Source organism: Echeneis naucrates, chromosome 16 (assembly GCF_900963305.1).
Source record: "Echeneis naucrates chromosome 16, fEcheNa1.1, whole genome shotgun sequence".
NCBI classification, from domain to species: Eukaryota; Metazoa; Chordata; class Actinopteri; order Carangiformes; family Echeneidae; genus Echeneis; species Echeneis naucrates.
Window position 1 is genome coordinate 24,356,458 of NC_042526.1, and position 24,717 is coordinate 24,381,174.

Here is a 24,717-nt window from a genome sequence, read left to right on the forward strand (position 1 = left end):
CCCCAGGGTTCTTCTTCGTCCAGAAGAAGGAGGCCTTGGTAGTCGATGCAGGGCCTCAACGACATAGCAGTGAAGAATCGGTAGCCTTTGGCCTCACCAATGCCCCCACCATCTTCGGTCAACGACGTGCTCCAGGACATGCTTAACAAGCAGGTCTTCATCAACCTGGACAACATTCTGATTTTCTCCAGGACCAAGGAGGACCACATCCATAACGTTGCTCCTGGGACAAAAATGAACTATCTTGACTCTGATATGTATGATGGAGCTTGGTCATTAAGGGCTTTGTATGTAAGGAAGAGGATCTTAAATCTATTCTGAATTTTACTGGGAGCCAATGCAGAGAAGCTAGCAAAGGAGAAATGTGATCTCTCTTTCTGGGTCCTGTTAATATTCGTGCAGCAGCGTTCTGTATCAACTGAAGATTTGTTTGGACATCCAGATAGTAATGAGTTACAGTAGTCCAGCCTAGAGGTTACAAATGCATGGACTAGTTTTTCTGTATCATCCTGAAAGAGGATGTTTCTGATCTTTGCAATATTGTTTTGGTGAAAGAAGGCTGTCCTAGAGAGTTGTTTTATAAGAGGCACAAAAGACATGTCCTGATCAACAGTGACTCTAAGATTCTTATAAGTGGAACTGGAGGCCAAACTATTGCCATCCAGGGTGGTTACATGATAAGATAATGGCTCTGTATGTTACTTAGAGCCAAGTAAAATACCCTGAGTTTTGTCTGAGTAGGAAGTAGGAAGTAGTAGTAGGAATAGTGACAATAGTAAGAACACCATGAGCAGTAGCCATAGTGATACACATTGTCGTATTAGCAATTTTAGTAGAAGTAGAAATAGTAATAGTTTCCATATTGGCAATAATGGCAATGCTAACAGTAGTAAATAGCAATTGGAATCATTATGTAATAAAAAAAAAAGTTGTGTGAACAGTAAGAAAAGTTGTAGGGATAATAGATATATTAATGGAAGTAATATTAAGGGCAGTAGGTTTTTTGAATGGCTTAAAAACATAGAAGTGGTAGAAATAGTAGAAGCAGTTTGTTTCTGGCCGTACGTACGGTACTCTCACAAAGATTAAGGTAAAGGGCGGGATGCGCAAGGCAGCAGAGATCAGCAGCACTGTAAGCATGGCAGCCACAGAGCATGTCGACAACGAGACACAGAAGATGGTACAGCTTTGGCAAAACAATGGTCACCCATGGTCATACTTGTCAACAATATTCAGCTACCTCGGGATGGGGGGAAATTTCAACACCTACCGAATGAAGTGCATGTTGTGCCCCACAAAGTGCAACAAGATAGAGGCGTTTAAGAACTCTCCGTCCAACCTGAAGAAACACACTGAGGTAAGTGAATTAAGCAACATTAATCACTGCCAATGTCATTTCATGTGCCAGGAGTGTAAATATGTGTAAAACATAGTTTTAGCCAACATTTTGGCCTTTTTGTTAGCCAACAGGCAAGTTGCAGATCTGAAGATCAGTAAGACAACATGGAGAAATGAAGAAAATATCCATTAAATTACAAATTTAATGGACACTTATTACATTTATGTTATTATATTATTTTATTTTCACAATTTGTCTCAAAATTATTTTCCTTTAGAATTATGGAAAATTTCAGAAATGTAATTAAATTTGTCCAATAAAAATGTGCACATACTCTGACTGCACTAATGCTAGTGTCATCCTCCATGTGTTTCAGGGTTGGACTATATCAGGGAGCAGTTGAAGGATCCTTCCATTTCAGCAGATGCTGAATCTGGCTCATCTAATGGAGACTTCTTCCACATCCTGAAAGGTTCCCACGAAATACCAAGTACCACCAAGCAGCTTGAGTCATACCTGGCCTACTCAACAGACACCAAGATTTTCAAAACATTTCCTGCGGTTCTCAAGTTGTCTGTCAAACTCAGTACACCTCTGCCTTCTGCAGCTTGTGAAAGGCTGTTCAGCATAGCAGGTCTCATCTTCAGCCCCAAGAGAGCACGGCTAGCTGCAAACGCATTTGAAAATCCGCTTCTGCTGAGGATGAACTGAAAATTCAACTTCTCCACTTGAACCAGAAAGTGCCTCAGCTCACGAGGATTCCCTCAACATAGTTAAAAAGTGAAGATTTTTGCAAGATGTTTATTTTCTTGAGTTGTATTCTATAGCCAACCAGATTTCATTCACCTGAAAAAGTGAAATAAAAAAAAAAAAACAAGGGGAGAATAAATTTTGTTTGTTTTGCTTCTTTTCATGCGTACTATAAAATACTTGTGCTTGTAGTATATTTGTATATTTTTTCAAAAGATACTTTTGATACTAAAGTACATTTAATGTGAGCTACTTTAAGACTTTTACTCAAGTAATTTTATTATAGTTGACTAACTTTTACCAAAGTCATTTTCAGTTATGGTATTTATACTTTGAGTTTTTAGTTTTTTTTTTTAAGTAATTTATACATCTCCGCTTTAACTTGAACTTTGCACATAGACCACTCTCCTACACCTCTCTATTCCGAAGCAGCCCGATTTCCACCCCCCACCCCCCAATACTTTTTTTTCCCCCAAAGCTCTGTTGAGCAGAAACCCGGGTAACACTGGTAGTAGTAGTAGTAGTAGTAATAGGTCAGCTGAAGATTTAGTGAATGGTTAAAGTTTGAATGACATCTGTAGGTGAAAGTATGCTACAGCAGTAGAACTCCAAGGTGAAGAGAGTTTTATGCAACGATGGCTTTAGCTGCCTGCATGTTTAATTAGTTGATGAGAAGCAGCCATGCATGACTGCCACTGCTGCCTGAGCAGCAGAGAAAGTACTGCTGGAGCACACCTTGCATTAGAAGGATTTAAGGAAAAGCTGAATATTGTATCATACAAAGAACAATATTTTGAGAGTACTGAGGTCTTGATGAACAGAATGGTGTGTTTTTTGTGTGAAAATTTGGAAAATTTGAAAAATTTGGAGAGCAAGAGAGAAAACAGGATTGTGGGCAGGGGGTATCTGTGTGTGTATGTGTCTGTGTGTTTCTGTTCCACAGTCATGTACAAACAAATTGAAAAACATCGACTTTGCATTGCATTCTGTGATTCTCTCTATATATATGTGCGTGTCTGTGTTAGTCAACTCTGTCCCAGAGTGATGTATGAACAAAGTGAACAGTGAATGAAAAATTCTTTGTGTGTCTGTTTGGGTATGTCACACACTGTGTGTGTGTGTGTGTGTGTGTGTGTGTGTGTGTGTGTGTTTGTGAATATCTTTGTGTGTATGTACCTTTCTTTAATTATATATTTGTCTGTGTGCATGTCTATGTGTGTGTCTGTCGTGTATGAACAAAGTGAACATCATTGACTTTGTGTGTGCATGTTTGTTTGTGTATGCCACTCAATGTGTGTGAGTGTGTATGAATATCTTTGTCAAAGTATTTTCCTCTATGCTTTTTTGGTGGCATAAATGGCATGAATGGGGGAATTATGTTTGTGTATTTAGTCTCAAATTTCCAACCTTTTTCAAATTTCAACTACTGCCCCTACTACTCAACTACAGATGGCATACATATTTTAAAACATTGACAAAAGTCTTATCTATTCATCACTCATCACTTATTTCATATCTTTAACACCTTTTGAGCAACAAATTTTTAAGTATCATGCTCAGTTTTACCTAATTTTCAGTTTATAATTGATGTGTATGGCACGGAATATTCAGAATTAGATGGTGTGTGTAGTTTTTCTAGAGCGAAGAGCTCAGGTGAAAACTTTTAACTCGACCCTAACCCTAAAAATAGAAATCAACCTCACTGGCACATAATTTGAGCTGATTATACCATTTTTTTTCAAGGTAATAGAGATTCTTGTTCTGTTTCAGACCAGGTGTCTGAAACTGTGAGCCTCTGTAGGACAGGTTCACCATCCATGGCCCCCATTCATTCCAATACATTTTCTCAGGAGAACAGCAACACTTTCTGTATTTACATCACTCTCTTGTCCACATTTTAGGCTCTAGAAACACCAAAAACAATACACTGCTTCAAAACTTGTAGTGATCACCATCTGGTAAGTTTTCTGATAGGAGTTACTGTTTTGTCATAAGTCACCTAAGTTTGATGGCTCTGCTGAACCGCAAATTGACTGATCTTGGGATCTCTGCCTCTGCTCCAAGGGCATTGTCCAAGCAACCCCAGAGCTGTAGGTGACAGCTGCAGGTGCAGACTGTCTGACTGAAATCAATGTAGTGACTTCAAAACTGGTGTCATGCGTTCTCTCTGTGTGTTTTCGTCCTTGCCATCCTCACCTCTCAGTAGTCATCCTAATATAAAACTATCACATGTACTGTCTGTTGTGTCCGTCAGGCTCATCTAAAGGTTCTGCAGGAAACAGTGGACCCCTCCAAGGTGTTCTTCCAACAACAGATCCTTTGCAGCACTTTGGCTGGAAACTTGTGTCCTCTGGTCACCATCACTGCCTGTCCTAACAGCCGGAATTGGAGAGACCTGCACCAGTTACGTGAGTGTTGGTTTGCATGTTTTTTGTTTTTTTGTTTATTTTTATTGGTAACTAGTGATCCCAGCTGGACACTCATGGACAAACTAGGGTCTAGCACATCCACATTAATTTGATTTTACTTGCTTTGGTCATTGTTATCACACACTTGGCTTTTCATCCTGTTATTTGCAAACATACAGACATTTTATAAGAAACAACCAGTTTGCACTGCAGGCTATGGCTGTGAATCAAATCAAATCAAATTTAATTGTGTAACATCAAACCTGAGACAAGAGGAGTATGGACCCAAATGCAAACACACTTAACAGGAGTTAAATTGGTAATGACCTTTAACTAACTTAAATCAAATCAAATCAAATCAGATTTATTTGTATAGCGCCAAATCATAACAAAGTTACATCAAGGCACTTTACATATAGAGCAGGTCTAGACCAAACTCTTTATAAATTTATTTAAAGAGACCCAACAGATCCCCCGATGAGCAGGAAAAACTTCCTTTAAGAGGCAGAAACCTCGAGCAGAACCAGGCTCAGGGGGGGCGGCCATCTGCCTCGACCGGTTGGGTTGAGAGAGAGAGAGAGAGAGAGAGAGAGAGAGAGAGAGAGAGAGACAGGCAGGCAGGCATTGAAGGGGGGGGGGGTGTAGGCAGGAACATGTTGTTGCATGAAGTTCATGGAGTTGAGCTGTAATACAGAATTCATGCTATATGGGACCAGCAGGTGTTGCAGGAACATGGGATGGAGATGAGTCACCACCTGCAGCACTTAAAACAAGGAATTTAACTTGTGGCAAAAAACAGGTACTGTCGGCTGTCTGACGTCCTTCTCCAAAGCTCAAAAAAAAAAAAACGGCCTGAGTTTGGGGTGGTGAATGAACTAGCAGTTTAGAGTTTCTGGTATGGCACACAGACTATGGGGGGATAGCGCCAGGAAAGACAAGTGAACTGATGCTCCTTTCCATTAAAAAAAAAAAAAACACACAGCCTCGGGCAGACCGAGTACAAACAGAGGTCAATTGAGCTTTTAACCAAAAGGGCTGGACAGAGGCAAGGAGGAGTGGTCAAAGCAAGCAGGGACGAAGCCGGGAAATCAGTCCAAAAGATTTTGGTGGAAAGTCTGGTATGAATGCGTCACAATCTGGCACAGAAAAAAGGGAAAAGGAGACTTAAATAACATGGGGACAGGTGCAGGTGGTTAAGACCAATTGGCAGCAGAGGTTAGTTGAGGGAGTGAGGGAGTGAGTGAGTGGGTGGTGATGCATTCAGGGTGACACAGAGAAACCGGTGCTGAAAAACTGCAAACCATGGCAGAACCCCCCACCTCAAGGGACACTCGTGATGCCCCAAAACAGAGGAGGGTGGGAGGCGGGGGGAAAGGAGGAGGGCTAATATTCAGGAGAAGCAGACCATTCCCTATCCGGAGTGTGGTGGGACAGGGTTCAGGGAAGAGATCCATCCTCTTCATCCACTAGCACTGGAGGAAAGGAGCAGGACTGTTGAGAGTGGTCAAATCACTCAAAAGAGTCAGCAGGGGTGGATGAGAGAGAGGGCTGATTCAGGTTTTTTTTGGTGGAAGTCAGTAATGAGTTGAGGGTCAACAATAAAGATAGCTGGGAACCAAGACCTTTCTTCTGACCCACAGCCTTCCCAGTCAACCAAATATTATATGCCTCGCCCTTGGAAGCAAGAACAAAGCCGGTGTTGGACTGCATAAACAGGCCCACCTTCAACCATGTGGGGAGGAGGTGTAGTGGGTAACAGGACACTTTCTGGAGCAGCTTTGATTTTGGAGACATGGAAGGTGGGATGAATATGCATAGAATGAAGAAGCTTGAGTCTCACTGCTACTGGGTTTATTATCTTTAGAATGGGGAATGGACCAATGAACCTGGATGCCAACTTACTGGACTCAACACAGAGGGGCAGGTCTTTGGTGGAAAGCCAAACTTTTCATCCAATCTGGTAAGCAGGGGCTTGTGAGCTGTGACAGTTGGCAGATGTGGCATAACAATCAGCGGAGCATTGCAGGGAATTGTTGGCTTGCATCTAGGTGTGTTGACAGCGCCCAATGAAAGCTGTTGCAGAGCGGCAAGAAGCCTCTTTTTCAAGCGCAGGGAGCAGAGGAGGCTGATACCCATATGAACATTGGAAGGGAGAGAGACCAGTGGCAGAACTGACCAGGGTGTTGTAGACATATTCTACCCAAACCAGTTGTTGGGACCAGGAGGAGGGGTCAGACTGCTGGTGGAAATCAGAGGACAGGCCAACAGAGGTCGCCAACAAACTGCAGAACTCTTTGCAAAATATGGACGTGAACTGGGCACCTCGATCAGAAACTAGGTCAACAGGGATGCCATGAAGGCAAACCACATCCTAGAAGAGAGGTTTGGGGAGTTTTTGAAGAGGAATGAAGTGTGCCATCTTGCTGAATCTGTCAACTATGGTGAGGATGGTGGTGTTTTCTTCAGAGGGAGGAAGACCACTAACAAAATCCAGGGATATATGTGACCAGGGACGATGGGGTATGGGGAGTGGATAAAGATGGCTAGCAGGAGCCTGATGGGTTGGTTTGTGTTGGCTGCAAACTCGCACACATCCTCCTCCATAGTGGGCCACCAGAACCATCGTGACAGGAACTCCTTGGTTCTGTGTACCCCACGGTGACAGGTGAGTTTGGATGAATGTGATCACTGTAAAACCTCTGACCTAAATGTAGCAGGTACAAATAGATGGTCAGGGGATGCATGCACTGGGTCTCCTTCAAAACATGATGGAACAGAGCATTGGGCTTAACATTTCTGGACCCAGTTCAGTTGGATAGAGAGAAGTTGAATCATATAAAAAAGAGTAACCAGCGGGCTTGATGTGAGTTTAAGTGTTTGGCTGTGCGAATGTACTACAGGTTTTTATGATCTGTCCAGATAAGAAATTGAATTTTAGTTCCCTCCAGCCAGTGCCTCCATTCATCCAAGGCTAGTTTTACTGCTAGCAGTTCTCAGTTTCCAATGTCATAGTTTTGTTCTGCAGGGGTCAGGTGGCAAGAGAAGAAGGCACATGGGTAGAGCTTCTGGCCTGATGCTGAACGTTGAGTCAGCATAGCCCCCACCCCCACATCAAAGACATCCAGTTACACCACAAACTGTCTTTCAGGGTCAGGGACATGCAGAATGGGAGCAGTGGTGAAGGTCCAGGAGAATGGGAGAATGGGATTTTGAAGGAAGTCAGGGCTGTGAGGGGTGAAGCCAGAGTGCTGTAGCCATGAATGAAGTGGTGGTAAAAGTTGGCAAAGCCCAGGAAGCGTAATTATTTTTGATTATTAGCAGCGGTCCAGGCTGTAACGGCTGGAACTTTGTCCGGATCCATTTGTAGGCTACACTGAGCCACAATATAACCCATGAAACTCAAATTTCTAAGCCTTGACAAAACGGGAGTTTTCCAGAAGCCGCTGCAAGACTGCTCTTACATGATGAAAATGCTCCTTCATTGACTTAGAGAAAATCTAAATATCATCCAGATAAATAAATAAGGAATGGTTCAGCATGTCTCTAAGGAGAGAGACATGCTGTCTAGAGGCGCCCTTTGGGAGGGGAGGTGCCCGGCAAAATGGTCAATGGCACAATCATAGGGATGATGAGGGTGTAGAGACACAGCCTTGATTTTGCTGAAAACCTCACACAGGTCGTGATACTGAGCTGGGACCCCAGAGAGATTGGGCTTCAGGCAGACCTGATGACAGGCAGAACTCTAACCATGGATGATCCCTGCCAACCAGTCGATATGTGGATTATGGTGGCGAAGCCATGGGTAGCCCAGTACAAGAGGGAGGTGAGGTGAGGGCAGAACATAAAGCTGGATGGTTTCATGGTGATTTCCAGACATGAGTAAACGGACCAGTATGGTTTGATGAGTGACAGTCCCTAGCAGATAACCATCAAGAGCTCTGGCAGGCACAGGGCAAGATGACAGACCAATACCCAGCTGACAAGCTAACTCTTTGTCAATGATTTTCACTTCTGCTCCAGAATCAATAAATGTGGACAGGACTTGAGAGATTTCAGGCGGAAGGAGCTTGGTTACAGAGGATGATCAAATACAGAGGAGGCTTTAAAAGAGGATGGACTCACCAGTCACTCCTCCACTACTGATGAGCCCCCCCCCCCTTTTACTGGGCTGTGAGAAATGAAGTGGCCTGGTCAACCACAGTAGAGACAGAGATTGGCCTTGCGGTATCAGTCTTGTTCCTCAGGGGACAGACTGCTGCGGCCCACCTGAATGGGTTCAGACCTGTTGGTTAAGAGCTCAGGAGTGGCTGTAGATCAGGCCAAGTTGGGGGCAGAGCCTTGCAATGCATGGGCAGATACATGAGCTGGGGGTGCTTTTTGCCTCTCTCTCTTGTGAGCCTGGATTCAAAGGTCTATGTTAATAGCAAGAGCAATGACATCAAGAGAAAGGGGTAGGGGTAAGACACAAGGTCATCTTTGATGTAATCAGCCAACCCATGCAGAAAAGCATCACAAAGAGCACTCTCATTCCAGCCACTTGCATGGGCCTTAGTGCAGAAGTCTATTGAGAACTCAAACACAGACTGACCCTTCTGACATAGGGTTAGGGTTAGGATTAATGGTAAAAGCTACTTTAACTCTCAGAATCGAAAGTGAGAGGTTGCAATGCAAAAAAGATGGTGCCGTTTGATTGGAATGAGCTACAATCCTCAGGCTCACCAGCATAAAGTTCAGGTGCTCCAATACGTGGTTCAGAAACTGGTCCTGGTGGCAGAATAGGACTTGTTGATGGAGCAGGGATAGGGCTGACTGGGCAATGAGTGCAACTAGTTGCTTCACTTGGCTTGCAAAAGAGGAGAGAGCCTGTCCATGAGTGGCTGTGGCCTGTTTGGCCTCATAGTCAGAAGTCATTTTCTATTGCCATGGAATACGAACAGCCCTTGATCAAACCTCAACTTAAATATTGAATAAATTCACAAGCTTGTCCTCATTTTAAAGCTGAAGATGTTAAAGGTCAGTCAGAGTGTACATCTTTTACATGAAGGCAGGGTCTCCCATCAATCAAAGTCACATTGGTGACAAGTTTTTCATCAAATAGTACAGACCCGTAGGCACAGGTGTCAAACTCAGGCCAGCGGGCCAAATCTGGCCCTCAGTGTAATTATATTTATTTTATCACTGAAATCTTGTAGTGTGCATTTTAAACAAATTGGACCATTTTTGATAGGTTTGGCACACTGGAGATTCCCGAGGAACACTGTTTGGTAAAAACTCTATAGTGCCTCAGTAGTTTTACCTATCAACCTAAAATTTGGTACACATGTGGATAGGGAGTGTGTGCACCATATATGTAAAATTCCTGTTTTATAACTTAGGTTTTGAAATATCACAGTTTTCACACAAAATTTCGAACTTGTTTTTTATTCTTCACAAAAATATTGTATTTTCACTAGCCATTTTTTATGGAATGACTCAATTTAATAATTGATGTAAAGGGACACATTTTTTCTTTCATTTAAGCCATCAGCCATAGTTGTGGGATTAGTACTTTTGTAGTTATAAAGTTTTAATTGCAGTGATACAAAAACAGGCGGAAATTGCCAAAAACTGCCTCTGCATGAACAGGTTAAAGAGACCCAACTGTTGGGTAGGGTTACCAACAACCCTTGCCCTTTTGCCCAGTACACCGGTTACAGTAGAGAGGTACTCCAAGCTTTCACGACCACGACCTGCCCACCGAAGGGAGCACCTTAAATGTTTGATTTCCACCACCTTAAAGCCTACATCACAGTCTTCAACTCATGGAACGAGCATATAGACTGTTGTTGTTTTTCTTCTTTTTCCTCTTTCCTTTTTTGGGGGGCCCAACGTAGATCGTTGTGCAATCAGCTGATCTTATGTCCTGTAATGACAAGTGCGCCCCCTTTGATGAAGAAGTAATGAAGTGCACCGCCCTCCACCCATGATCTTCCCCACTGCCACCAAGGAACTCATCACATTGCCACGCGAGAAGAGTGAGGTATGGACCGCTCGACCCCCAGACACAGAACACATTGTGGACAGCCAAAGCAGATCTCTTTCCTGTCTCCCTCAAACCCTGAATGATTGGAGCAACAAGAAGTAAGAGGCTTATGTCTGAGCAGAGACAATTAGTATAGAGTGCATTTGTATCCATATTTGAAAGTCTACTTGTAAGTGTTGCAGTCTGTTTTTCTAAGTTGTCAGTCATTCACTGCAAGTCAATCACTTAAAGGACCAATACCCGACCCAGTAGACTTTGGTTTGCCAGCTCTGCTATTGCGTAGTGATATTGTAATTATCAGCTATGGTGACGATCTTTTGTGGACTCTCTCACTCTCTCTTTCTGTCTTTGCAATCACACACACACATCTCACATCTCACGTTGCCGTCAGGTGCGGTTGCATGATCTTGAGTCCATTACACGGAGGTTGCCATTTTGGCTCCAGCAAGAGCATAACCTACGTCACTCTGCAGCCATCTTGGCTCCTAAAGACACACCACTCATGTGACACCACTGCTATTTTCCCCTCTCTCTCTCTTTCCCTCTAATGCCTCCACATGCACACACATCACCATTGTGCTGTTGCGGTTATAATTGCCATTGCTATTACTACTCTGTTACGTCTCTAAATAATTTTATAAAGAGTTTGGTGCAGACCTGCTCTATATGTAAAGTGAATTGATGTAACTTTGTTATGATTTGGCGCTATACAAATAATTCTGATTTGATTTGATTTGACTACTGCTACCGCTACATCTATCGCTAATGGCATTACATGTGTGTTGCCTGTCGTAGTTAATAATCAGTGGTTAGCTTTTGATAATTGAATTATAATAGTTTTTATACCAAGTAATGTTATTTCAAATAATTACTGCTGTGAATAAACCCAATTATAATTAATCTGTCATTGTTTGTGATTTTTGTGGTTATACAATTGTGACAGTTGCTAGATTCATAGCGTATCATATCATATTAAGTCATTAACTAACGATGATTTGTTAGAGAGAGCTCTCATATTAAGTAAGACAGCTTTGTAGAGATAACTGAAGCCTTTGTGGCTTTCTGAGCTTTGCACGGTACAGTTAACACATTAGATTGAGTCACACCATAAAATGAATGTATTCAATTCCTTCTTTTACTGACTAACACAGGAATCATACTGGGTCCCAGTTTGTGCTCAGAATAGCTGACAGTAGCAATACTACCACAGTTGGGAGCCTGAACACATCATGGCATGCAATCTTTGTGTTGAACTTTTCTGCTGCTTCCTGAGCATCCTGTACATCCTCCTATTACCTGCGCTGCCAGGACAGATGACCAAGTAGGAGGATGGGGAGCATTTTTTGGGAGATGGTGGTTGTTAAACTCCTGACTGGGATAAAGCCTTGGGTGATGTGGAGTAGAGGGTCACGCTTTTCCTTGTGTTTTGGATGGCTCTTGGGTAAGTTTCGGGACCTCACATTGTTAACAGATTTAGCTGCTTTGCATTAATCACCACATATGTGATTTAGAGTTAATATATTGTACCTGTTATGCAATGAGACTTCAAGTTGTGGAGCGAGCATTGGAGCATTCAAATTTAATTTCCTGTTGGAATCTCCTCTGCAACAGGTACCATCAGACCATGTCCTGGCTGGGGTTGATTACTTTGGTTTAGCTCCAGCGCTGTGTCAGTAGTAAGAATCGGTAGTAAAGTCCGGTTTTCAAGCTTCTCCAGCAATTCCTCTATTTGGACGCATCAGGAGTGTGGTGGCTCTCCACACTCCGCCTCCATGGCAGGAGGCTCCACATCAGATGTCATCCCAGGCCTGTCCATTAGCATTTGAAGGCTCCAGAAGTTCAAAAAGGTTGCTTAGTTTCTCTGCTGCCCAAAAACAGCTACATAGTTCAATTTAGATTTTGCTCTCATTGAAAAGTGGCACCAGTCCTGAACAACTCCTCAACAATTCTCTTGAATTTATTATTTTGTCTAATCAGTGTCACCAAAAGCAGTGACTCTCGATTATATTGATCTCCAGTCTCCACTCCAATGAACAACAGAACAATTGTCTCTGTGTTTAGCTGAACAAGTGTTAACAGCTGCTCATCTGCTGTGGATAAAAAGTTTTATTGAAATGTGTTTGAAATGCGCTGTTTTCAATAAAAAAAAAATCCTAGTAGTCTAGATCCTCTGTCCATCGAATCCAGGAGTAAAAAACTAGTCTAAAATTTAGTTAAAATTATAAGAATGGAAGCAAAAGATGAGCAACCAGCAAAACCGTAACCTCTGTCTGTCCTGGAGAGATAACTGCTCAGAGGATGTGTTATAATATAGAACATCGGCACATTACCTCTGAAGATTGAATTGTTAGGCGTGTAATGGTAACGTAAAGTCAGATTTGTTTTTAATTTATTGTCAAATACAAAACATTAAACAAAAAACAATTCCCTAAACAAAGGATAGTGCTCACAGGGAGCATTATGGTTCTCAAATAAATGAAAAATTTAAAGTGCAGCATGTAGAAAACAAATTATACATCAAGAGTTTTCTCGTGAACTTAAGTGTTAACAAGAGTCTGTGGTTGCGTCAGATTCATTATACTTTTATGTTGTTGGGTTTGTTTGTTTTTTTTTCTTATGCTTATGAGTCTGTTCTCCCTGTAACTGAGCTGGAGGATTCAATAATAGTGATGATGACAAAGATAATGTCATATTTAAAATGAGTAATTATAAAATGTGTTGAAGAGAAAATAACTACACAATAAAATAAGCACAATTCCTGTTCTTCAATAGCCACCGATTGGGGACATCATGGGTGAGGGTGTGTTTTGGTAGACTAAGCATCTCCTGCTTGCTCTCCGTTACATGTGCTACTTTTATGCTCCAATGGATAAAATACACTTTTTTTCTTCTTTTTTTTTTTTTTTATTCATCTGCATTTGTCTGCGAAGTTTAACACCACAGGCTGTTGACATTATATTAGACTGAGTTATAGTCTAAATTTATGGTATAAAAAAATTAATATTTTATTATTTCAGTGTTTCTATGTGACAGTGATCAGTAGCACTCTCTAGAAGCTAGTTTGTGGATCTTTATTGAGTGTAATGGCTGCTGTGGCTGGGAGGGCAGTGCTACACCTCTGTGAATACAGGGAGGAACAAACAACAGAGAAGATGCAGAAGGATGGACAGGGGAAGGGAAGAAGGTGGTGCTGGTAGGAAGTGGTGGAGTGAAGGATCCTGTGCTTTTCCTGCCACCTAACTCAGGATTAAGAGAGTCCAGAGGGTTTATGTGTAGATCTCTGAAGAGATGGGAGTCCCGATAGGTGAATGTGTCCCAAAAGGGGAGCTGAGTCAAAGACACATAGTGATGGAATGAAAGAGCAGCTCAGCCCATTTTAGGCAGGATCATCAATTCTTCATGATGTGACCCAACACACCCAAGCTGGCTAGTGACAACACACATAAATCAAATCAGTGTTACACCCCTGGCATATGGGAACCAGAGATGTGGCATAAAGTGTAACCCTCCTCCCTTTCCAAAGCAAAGATGTCTTTGTACCAGGATCATAATTACAAAAGCCATTTATTTCTACAGAAAATAAAATAAAAGTGTTGGCTTTGGGGTAGAGCAATGCCTAAAAAAAAAACAAACAAAATTAAAGTAGGGAACCCCCCCATTGCATTTGGTATTTCTGTTTGTATTTCTTTGTAGTGTATCTCATATTATTAACTGAATAGTCGAATGCTGTCAAAACAAAACAATGCGATTACAAACACAGATACACACTTATTCACTTGTCATTTTGTTATCTGTCTACATGATACTGTATCACTTCACAATAGTATTCACATGTCCAGTTGTCTGTGTGTGTGTGTGTGTATATTCAGTCTTTTTTAGTGAGATGACTGACACTGCTTGGAGTCAGCAAGAGAGGTGTATGGTGGAATGTAGCCACTTAGGTTCATTTAAATGTTCATCTGTCAGTGTTGTTCATGAAATTCATGCCAGAAAAGGCTGACTCACACAGATATGTAGACCCAAATAAAGACATTTTCAGAGCTGCTTGGTGAAGATTCTTGTAGTTATCTGGGCCTACAAAGCTCCAGAAATGCTGAGAATGCTGTTGGGACTTAGGTTGCACATTATTTTGACGGTTTATAAACTCAATTTCCATTTCTACAGGATCAACACAAAAAAGTTCGGCCATCCATCCTGAAATGTCATTTATGTCCACATCCATGAAGGGCTTGGCCATAAATGTCACACAGGGCTCAGGTTTCTCAAAGTCACGGAATCTGTCTGCAAACCCCTGTCCAAGCCTTGACAAGAGATCACAGTACTTGGAAACATTTAAAACGCTGGCTGCACCTGTGTGACTTTCCAACATCTTTGAGACAGAGGGGAAGTGCTGAACCCTTTTGTTTTTCACTTGCTGAATGTACAATGACAGTTTTGCAGTGAACAGCTTAACAGCACTGATCATATCAGAAATGTTTTTACCTTTGCCTTGTAACTGTAGGTTCAGGTGGTTAATTTTCTCAGTTATATCTGTCAGAAAAGCAAGATGAAGTAGCCACTCTGCATCAGATAATAGGGTCGTATCCTCCTCCCTCGTTTCCATAAAAGCCTTAATTTCACGCAGCAAGGAAAGAAAGCGGTTCAGTATCTTACCCTGACTGAGCCATCTGACTTCAGTGTGGATGGAGATCCCCATACTCTGCAGATGATGATGAATGATGCAATGATAGCTCAGAAACGTAGGAAAGTCCAGATCCACCTTGCGGTGCGCAATAAATCCTGAGTGACGACCCGTCATGGCAGGTGCTCCGTCAGTTGTCACAGACACCAGTTTTTCAACAGGGATTTTTTCTTGTCTTGTGAGAATTTGATGTGGACCTTGGTGAAATGATGTACCACGTTACATCTTTTACCAACTGACACGCTTGCGCCGCAGATCAGACATACACACTTGTCATTTACATTTGTGAAACAAAACTCTGTTTCCCACTTTTCATTAGTGTCGTAAGTTTTCAGCCTCTTATTTTTATGGGTCCCTGCCACCGCGGTCATGGTTACTGCTGTCCACCTCACATCACCCCTGACTCATCAAGCTTGACAGACAGCTGCGCAACTGTTTGATTGACAAGTAATGGGCAAATAATCATTTAGTGTAAGAAGGGGGCGGGACACCTATGAATTACATTGGATATACATACAAGCTAGTTTTCTGAGTGACTAATCAAATTTGACTAGACAAGTTTTAAGAATTATGCAGATTCATTAACCCTTTGGCGAGCTACTGGTAGCTTACGAGTGACGTGTTGGAGACCCCTGACCTAGGCTTACCTATAAAAAAAGGAAACAAGACAATCACTAACCCTAAGCTTCCTACGAAATGAACAAGAGATAGGGGTTTCACAATAAACAGGCTTCTCCCCCACTGTTTCTGATGCGCACCGGCCTTGATAGATTTACATTTACAACTCAGTTCAGGGAAAACATACTTAAAGGCTCATAGCTCGCTCAGAACACAAGTGCAGCAATAGCAGCTAATAATAAACAAAACACTCTTAACATACCGGCTAACAGCACAAAATAACCAGACAGGACAGCAATAAACTGCAGTTACGCACAACAATACTCTGAACCGGGTGCTTGGGAATGGGTGGAGAGAGAAGGAAGGTGTCGTCCAATTTTTTAAATCCCAGTCCACCAATCCACTGGTCCGAACAGATAACCTGACAGCAGTGACGGACTGGTAATCTGGATTTTGGGCAGGTGCCAGAGGGGCCACGGCCCAATGAACAAAAGGCATGCGGAAGTGGAGTTGTTCTCAGCGGCCCTTGATCAGATCAAAGATCAGCTTGATCTTTCAGCCCTTGAGATATGGTAATAAGTTAGTATGTTGAGGAACAGTCAAATTTTGCCATCAGTCTGCATTGTTTTGGAACAAAATGTCTCATTAAAATCCTGCATGGTTTGAAATTAAATAAATCTACCTGCTTTTTTAATTTGATTTGCAAATGTTAAAATGAAGCAATGCCTTCTAGGAATTTCAATATTGAATCGAGTAGACCACGCTCTCTGATAGAGACTGGAAGTTGGAGATTGACACAGAGATAGCAAAATAGGGAATTGATGTGTACCCTGTTAGCTGCATGAAGGTAAGACATGGTTTTATTATGGAGTGGCTGGCTCTGGTGTTTTATTCATTTTTTATGCAGTGGTGTTGGATATGTAAATGTTTTGGTGCAGTGATTTATAGAGTTTATGTTCATCATAACTGGGGCTACAAAAAGTGTTTGTTCTTTCCATGTGACTTACGCACACCCCATTGATTTTGAGTCGAGTTGTCTATCTGCGAGTTGCACCCCCCCCCATGGGCCGGTGGTAGGTGAAAATGCCAGGGCCGTTTTTTGTTCCCAGTCCGTCACTGTCTGACAGTCAGCTGCAGCCCTGTAACCCAATTTCCACTCACTCACCCCCCCCCCCCCCCCCCCCCCCCCCCCCCCCTGGGGTTTAGGGTTAGGGGGGGCATAGCACGAAATTATAACAAAGTTACATCAAGGCACTTTAGATAGAGAGAAGGTCTAGATCAAATTCTCTTATTCAAACTCTTACAAATTATTTAAAGAGACCAATCAGATCCCCCCATGAGCAAGCACTTGGCGACAAGGAAAAACTTCCTTTAAGAGGCAGAAACTTCGGGGAGAACCAGGCAGGAACCAGACCAATTGGGAAGAGGGAGAGAGAGGGGGGGGGGGGATATTCAATATAGGTGCAGGCTTGAACATATGATGCTGCATGAACTTCATAGAAATGATGCTATATGAAGTCACACATCCATGTGTGCATTCCCTACACACAGGGCGACCCAGGAGGAGCTGGCTGTCAACACCACCAGACCTTGGGACAGCGACTCATTCCCATTGTGGCACTGCCAGTTTTTGCACATGCGCAATGCCTTAACCCGGTAAAATTGGCTATGGCAAAGGAGGAGTTTGTTATCATAGTGAGGTATTCCAACAGCCCATGGGCCTTGCCACTTCACATGGTGCCCAAGGTGGATGGGTCATGGTGGCCTTGTGTCAACTTTTGCTGCTTGAACACCACAAATGACCGCTATGCCATCCTACACATACAGGACTTCTCCATACACCTGTCAGGTAGTAGCGTGTTCTCTAAGGTGGACCTGGTGCACGGCTATCATCAGGTTCCTGTGCGTGCAGGCGCAGAGGGCATGCCCAAGACCATAGTGATCACCCCATTTGGGCTCTCTGAATTCATGCGCATGCCTTTTGGGTTGAAGGCGGAAGCGCAAACCTTCCAGAGGCTACTTGACCTTGCCTTCATGTTCATATAGCTCAAAAAACATATTGGTGGCCAGTGCATTAGCTGAAGAGCACCTGGTGCACCTGAAACAGGTTTTCCATCGTCTGGACAAACATGACCTGATAGTCAACCGGGCCAGGTGTCAGTTTGTACTGCCAGTAATTGACTTTTTGGGTCACCACATTTCACCGCAAGGCAAGGTCCTATTGCCTTCTAAGGTGAAAGCGGTGGCAGAATTCCCCCACTGGGTCTCTGGAAAGGCCTTGGGCATGATGAATTTTTATAACAGCATCCTCCCTTATGCTGCCCACCACCAACATGTATGGCAGCCACTGGCATTTTTTTAGCTGCAAACTGCTCGATAGCAAGCTCAAATACAACATTTTTGACTGGGAGTTGTTGTCCCTGCACCTTGCAATCCGTCATTTCCGCTTCCTGCTAGAAGGTTGCTCCTTCTTGGCTTATGTGGGTTATAAATGGCTGACTTTCGCCATGTAAAAGGAAATATTAGAAAAAAAAACAAAAACAATATCAAAGGTATTTAGAATAATTTGTACAGTATAATAAATGGCTCTAGACAGACCAAATATTTTATTTATAATGATTTAAATATTGATAATATGGAGGAGGTGGTTAATAAGTTTCATTATTTCTTTGTGCCAGACCAAACTTGGCAAAAAAATAAATAAATAAAAACTCTGTGATCCACAAATGACTGGAAGTATCAATGAGGATGTCATAGAAAGGAATAATTTTCCTGTTTCTCAGGGCAAAAGAAGTAAAAGAAATTCTAGACATTGTTAATAAATGTAAAAACAAAATGTGAACTGATTGTCATGACATAGATATGAAAACTGCAAAAAAGGTTATTGTTGGGATTTGTAAACCACTCACTTATATTTTCAATCTCTCATTCCAAAACAAGCAATTTCAACATAAAATGAAACTAGCAAAATTAACACTGCTGTACAAAACTGGGGATTGTCACCACACAAACGTCACAAATTCTCAAAAATACTAGAAAAACTGTTTAACAACAGATTAAACTGTTTCAAACTCAGCAACAGTCAATATGGATTCAGATCAAACCATTCAACATCAGTCGCTTTAACAGAACTTATAGAAACTGTAACTGATTCCATTGATAAAAAGCAATATGCAGCAGGAGTATTCATTGATCGATACAATTAACCATGACAGATTGATTTATAAACTGGCAAAATGGGATCGTGGGTTGTTTTGAATTGGGTGAAGAGTTATTTGGGAAGCAGGCAGCAATATGTGAAGATGGGAGACAGTTTCTCAGAATGTTTCGGTGTTGCATTTGGTGTCCCCCAGGGGTCAGTGTTGGGACCAAAACTATTTATTCTATATATTAATGACATCTGTAATATGTTTAGTCTAGTTAAATGTATCTTATTTGCAGATGACACAAATATTTTTTGTTCCGGTGAGAATTTGCAGCAACTTGTAGTTGTCATCACTTCAGAACACAATACAATTAAAAAAAATGGTTTGACATAAAATAAATTATCACTAAATCTGAACAAAACAAAATTCATTTTATTTGGAAACGGTCAAATTAACTTCTTAACACTTGTTATTTATTTCTTATTCTTATTTTAAATTTTTGTACAGAGACATGGTGAAACACATACAAAACTGCACTTGAGAATTATTCATAAGGTTGATTATGGGGCACAGACCAATGAGTTATTTTGTAAATCTAAAAGTATAAAATTGTTTTAATTTGGTGGAGCATAAAACAGCTCAAGTATTATATGCAGCAAGGAATTCTATGACCAATAAAATATTCATAGAATGTTTCATGAAAGAGAGCAAGATTATGATTTCAAAGAGAGGTCAAATTGAAAGGTTCTCAGAATTCACACACAAAAGAAAAGTTTCCTTATCACCATTAGTGGAATAAAGATGTGGAAAAGTGAGTACTGACATTAAAAACATTTCAAGTATAATTCTGTTTAAAAAGAGACAAAGAAATTATTCTTCAGAGGTATATTGGTAAATAATTCCCACAAGGTGTTTGTTTTTGTTTTTGTTTTTTTTACATTCAACATACCACCATTACAGTATGTATCATTTCCTGCAACATTTTAATCCAAATGAAAAGAAATTATTGTATGTTTTGTGTTATGATTTCAATTTCAAAGTAAAATCAAATTTAAAAGGGTAGGATTAGATAGGTTATACTTCTTCCAACTCCTTTTCACTCATGTAAACAGTTGTTTATGTAGGTTATGTAGGTCACTGTTTTGTGTTGTTTTTAATTCTTGCTGTTCACTTTTCTATTAGTATTATGTTTTCTATTAGTTTTTTTGTTGTTGTTGTTTACATGATCAAAATAAAGCTATCAATCAATAGAGGTGGGCAAGTGAAGCCTCATGAAACACTGAGGCTTTCCTAACAATCCTGCCGAAAAAGATTCAGAGCTTCAAGACTTCAGTGACGGTGACATCTGATGGACAACTGAAGCCATAGCAACCTCTAAAGAGCACAGCTGAAACACTGTCACTGTTTCAATTCAATGACAGCAATAAAAGTTCAGAAAAGTCTGTGTGGTCATTTAAGTTCATACCAAATAATGATTATATCGTCATTACAATAAAATATGCAGATGCTCTCCCCCATACTCTAAAACACATTCCAGATTAACCCAAAGAATAAATGAGAATAAAAGAATAAAATAAATTATAGTAAGCGTTAAATGTTGTTTAAGGGTTTATTTAAAGCTTTGAGCTTTATTTAAAAACTGTACTAAAAGTCCCTAACAGGATTAGTGATTCTTCCTACTTTGCAAATGATCATGGGGTTTGAATTCAGAAACATCATTTGTGTGTGTCTGTGTGTGTGTGAAGTGTTTTTAAGGAAAACCTTTACTGGTTTAATGGTTTGCTATTTGGGGACTTGTATGGTTGATTTGGAATGATTATTCACAGAAGCAGACAAGTTATTTGTCTTCACAGGTTTTTATTGAGAAGTATAATTTTTTCTACTGTCACAGGCTTCAGTCAGCTCCTCTTCTGGCTGACCAGCTCCCCAGCTTTGGAAAATATCCTTTTGAAGCATAATGATGCATCTTGTATAGCTGGTATGGCACCAAACAACTCAAATCTGTCAAACCTGTCAAGCTGTCATTGGCTCAGAATGCATTGAATCACCATGAGCCACTGAAAGACTATGAGCCACTGAAAAGCTTCGAAACATTTTGAAGCAATGAAGCACAAAGTGAAACAGCGATGATGTTTGAATCTTCGAACGTCATCTGTCACGTGACACTGGTGTTTTGACACAAGCTCTGACACAGCAGTTCGAATCACAGGAAGGGTGACACAAGCTCCAAAGCCTCGGTATCATTTGCCCATCACTATCAATCAATCAATCAATCAATCAAAGGTGACTGAGCCGTGGTCTAATCGTCAGCAACGCCACCTGGTGGCTATCTCTGAGTTCACAACAGACATTCAGCATGTGGCCAGGAAGTCCAACCCTGTTGCTCATTGTCTGTCACGTGTGCTTTCATGTCCTCCACGTGATTTCTCTGCTATGACCGCAACCAACCCAGCAACCCAGATGTCCTTGCCCTTAGATCATCAAGCTAGTGGATGCAGGAAGGCAGTCCTGCCCTCCTCTACCCCTTTGTTCCAGTAGCATGGCACTGTTGAGCGTTTGAGTCAATGCACTGTAGAGTTTGGGCGTCAGTGAAGTTGGTCAGTTCCAAGTTCATCAGGCTTAGTCTCTGTTGGGATCGCCTCACATGTGCTCTAAAAAGAACAGACCTACATGTCCCTCCAGAAGCCTGGGCCAGAGTTGTCTGCCTGTTTGAAAACGGCGCCACAACCCCATGATTCACACTAGGTGTGAATCTGAGTTTGAACAGGAACTGACGCGGACATTGGCTGGACGCCCGCACCCTTGGCAGGTGTCCCCTGTGGATAGAAGTAATAAAGACACCCCACAGGCCTCCGTCTTTGCTTTTGTTGTTACTGTGCCATTGTGATTGTCATTGCTATCACTATTTATTAGTGTTGCTGCGCTTGATAGTACCATTGTTACTGCTATAGCTATCACTATCACTAAGGCTATGGACATTGCTAATTCACTTTTATTACTTGTGTGTTACCTATTGTCGTTAGTGGTTGATGTGTGCCATTGGATAACTGAATTATAATAGCCATTTATCCAGAGTGATGTTATTTTGAATAATTATTGCTGTGAATAAATTTTGTTATAATTTAATCCTTTGTTGTTTGTGATTATTGTGACTATAATTGTGACAATTGCTGGATTCATAAGAGTCAGTGCTTGAATTGATTCCTGTTGTTACCCTTCTGAGACTGTATATTGATTTTGCTAATTTGGACATTGGTCCCTGGTAACAGGGTGGTGCACCGAAATTTACTACAAAAAACATTCTTAGATATCAATAATAATTTCCCATAATCATTGATGCTCAAGTTTGGTCTAAACCTACTCTATATGTAAAGGTCTTTGATGTAACTTTGTTATGATTTGGTGCTATAATAATCAGAATTATATCTACAGTTAGTGCCGTCCTCTTTCCTTTTAGGGTTAGGGGTTGTTCCTTCATGATTTGGTTAAACACTTTCTGACTATCGTTGCTCTTGCTCAGGAAATGGTCGTTCATCCAAGAATGCTTTTAAGTTTTCATCCTTTGCTCTTAACGAGTACCTTCTGTTGGAAATGCTAGGACTTGATGATGATGGGACGGAAGACGATTTCCTACTCAGGCGCCAAGTCGGTGGACACGGTGGGAGGTGATGTTATTTAACGTTTCTGCTGGATGTTTGAGGGCAGACGACATGTTAAAATTGAAAGCTCACTCCGTCTCACATTCTCACAGCATCACGCGGTATGATTTTCGCGTACTGATAGTGTTCTGTCACCTGGAGAGGTCAATAGTTCCACTTTGCTGTAGCATGATAATATTTTCGGTACGTTTGGTATTGAATGCCCTGTACCGAGCTGTTCCGTACAAATACACGTACCATTACATCCCTATAGAATTGGGGTTGGACAGTGCAGCAGATCAAAGGTCAAAGGGTTTCCATCTCCCTAAGATTCCTTCATCAAGTTTCTTACTTCTTGACTCTGGTCTTTTTAAAACCTCATGTATGTCTTGATAACCTGTCAACCTCCCCGATGTCACAATTTGATTTGTGGGCTGCAGTTTAGAAGGCTCGAGTTGACATTTCCCATAGCCTTCAATACAATCGGACAGTCTGATCTTTTCAATCATGCTCTGATTGTCATTAGAGAAAATGCAGGTTTAGTGGTGTTTCCTCTGCATATATTGATCCTCTGCCTCCATGTTGGCTCCAGTCTCCTCCAACAAGCAGGAAGACAATTCAAACAATTGATAAGACACACAGCGTCTCCATCACTGTGGCAATGACCTCACAGATTTTAACCTGTGCAAGCATGTGACAAGTGTGTGTGCTTGACTCCTGCAGGTAACCGTCCCTGCATCGTGCTGACAGGACGCGTCCATCCAGGTGAATCTAACGCCAGCTGGGTCATGAAGGGCACCTTGGAGTTTCTGTGTAGCAATGATCCAGTGGCCCAGAGTCTGAGGGAGGCCTTCATTTTCAAGATAGTCCCCATGCTCAATCCAGATGGAGTCATCAATGGCATGTACGTTGGCCACAGCAGATGCAAACCCAGCAGTTAGTCTGTTAGTAGAACAGTACTCTAGACTGGGAACTTATGCAGAGCAGGTTTGAGGCACAGGACGCAGAGCTGAGGGACATGGGTCATTTTTGTGTATATGCACAGCACAAAGATGGACTCAACATCCCAGAAACAAATAAGCCAACAACAATGTAATAAGTAAACAATATGGTGATAGATAAAATAAAAAGGCTGACTACAGTGTATCAGACATTAACCAAGACTCCTGAACCTGAAGCATGTAATCTTATTGTATCATTCCATTACCAACGGCAACAGGTCTGCCAGTGTCACCCATGGTCTGATCCTCATAATGGTGCCAACAGTTGGTGCATATCATTCTTGATGCAGCTCCTTTTGGTGTTGGTCTCTGCTGGTTCATGAGCAGACGCTCTCATCATAGGACTGCAGTTTAGAAGACACTAAAGACTTAGAATCACAGATCCAAAGGGAAACGGTAAAAGAGATATAAAGGAAATGCAGTAGTTTTGCTATTCTAGGAACTTATTGATCTCTTGAATCCTGAGTCCTCTCAAAGTAATACGTTCAGTCAAAATCTTGATTAAGAGTCAAACTCATGATTCATGACTCCTCTCATGGGAACGCGTGATTTATTTGGGGGTAACCCATTCTGAGATACATCCTTGACAAACTTTGAGTCAGTGAAATGAATCGAGATTTCCATCACTAGAATGTAGCAGCAAACGGTTGGATATTAGAAAACAGCACGTGACCTTGAGCTCAATGACTATGGCAAAAAAAAAAAAAAAAACACAAATATTTTGATTGCAATTAAAATCATGATTTTGAAACACAACTATTACTTTCACGCAGAAGACTCCAGATGAGGAACCAAACTCCAGCAACAAGGCAGGATAAATAGGAGGGATATGTCAGGAAGAGCATCCAGCAAAAAATTGGAGCCAAATCTAACAATGCAATTCAAGATGATTTACTGTGGCCAACCCAAATAAGTTTAAGAGAGGTCACAGAGCTGACTTGCCATGGTAACCCCAAATTGGGAAAAAGCAAAAAGAGAAAAAAAACTAAAAAAAAAAAAAAAACACACAATAATTTATTTATCAACCAGAACTCAATTTTAAATATAACCCAACAAAACAACCAGAAATAAATGTAAATATAAAATATAATATATAAAAAATAGTTTCCTTAAT

The 24,717-nt window shown here is 41.4% G+C and overlaps 1 protein-coding gene across 1 annotated transcript in view; it reads left to right on the forward strand.

The window, feature by feature from the left end:
• agbl1 (AGBL carboxypeptidase 1) overlaps positions 1-24,717 on the forward strand; it is a 115,229-nt gene that overhangs the window by 71,650 nt on the left and 18,862 nt on the right. The window contains exons 19-20 of the mRNA XM_029523189.1: positions 4,344-4,497; positions 23,326-23,506. Of these exons, the coding sequence (XP_029379049.1) occupies positions 4,344-4,497; positions 23,326-23,506 (335 nt within the window). The remainder of the gene's footprint in view (positions 1-4,343; positions 4,498-23,325; positions 23,507-24,717) is intronic.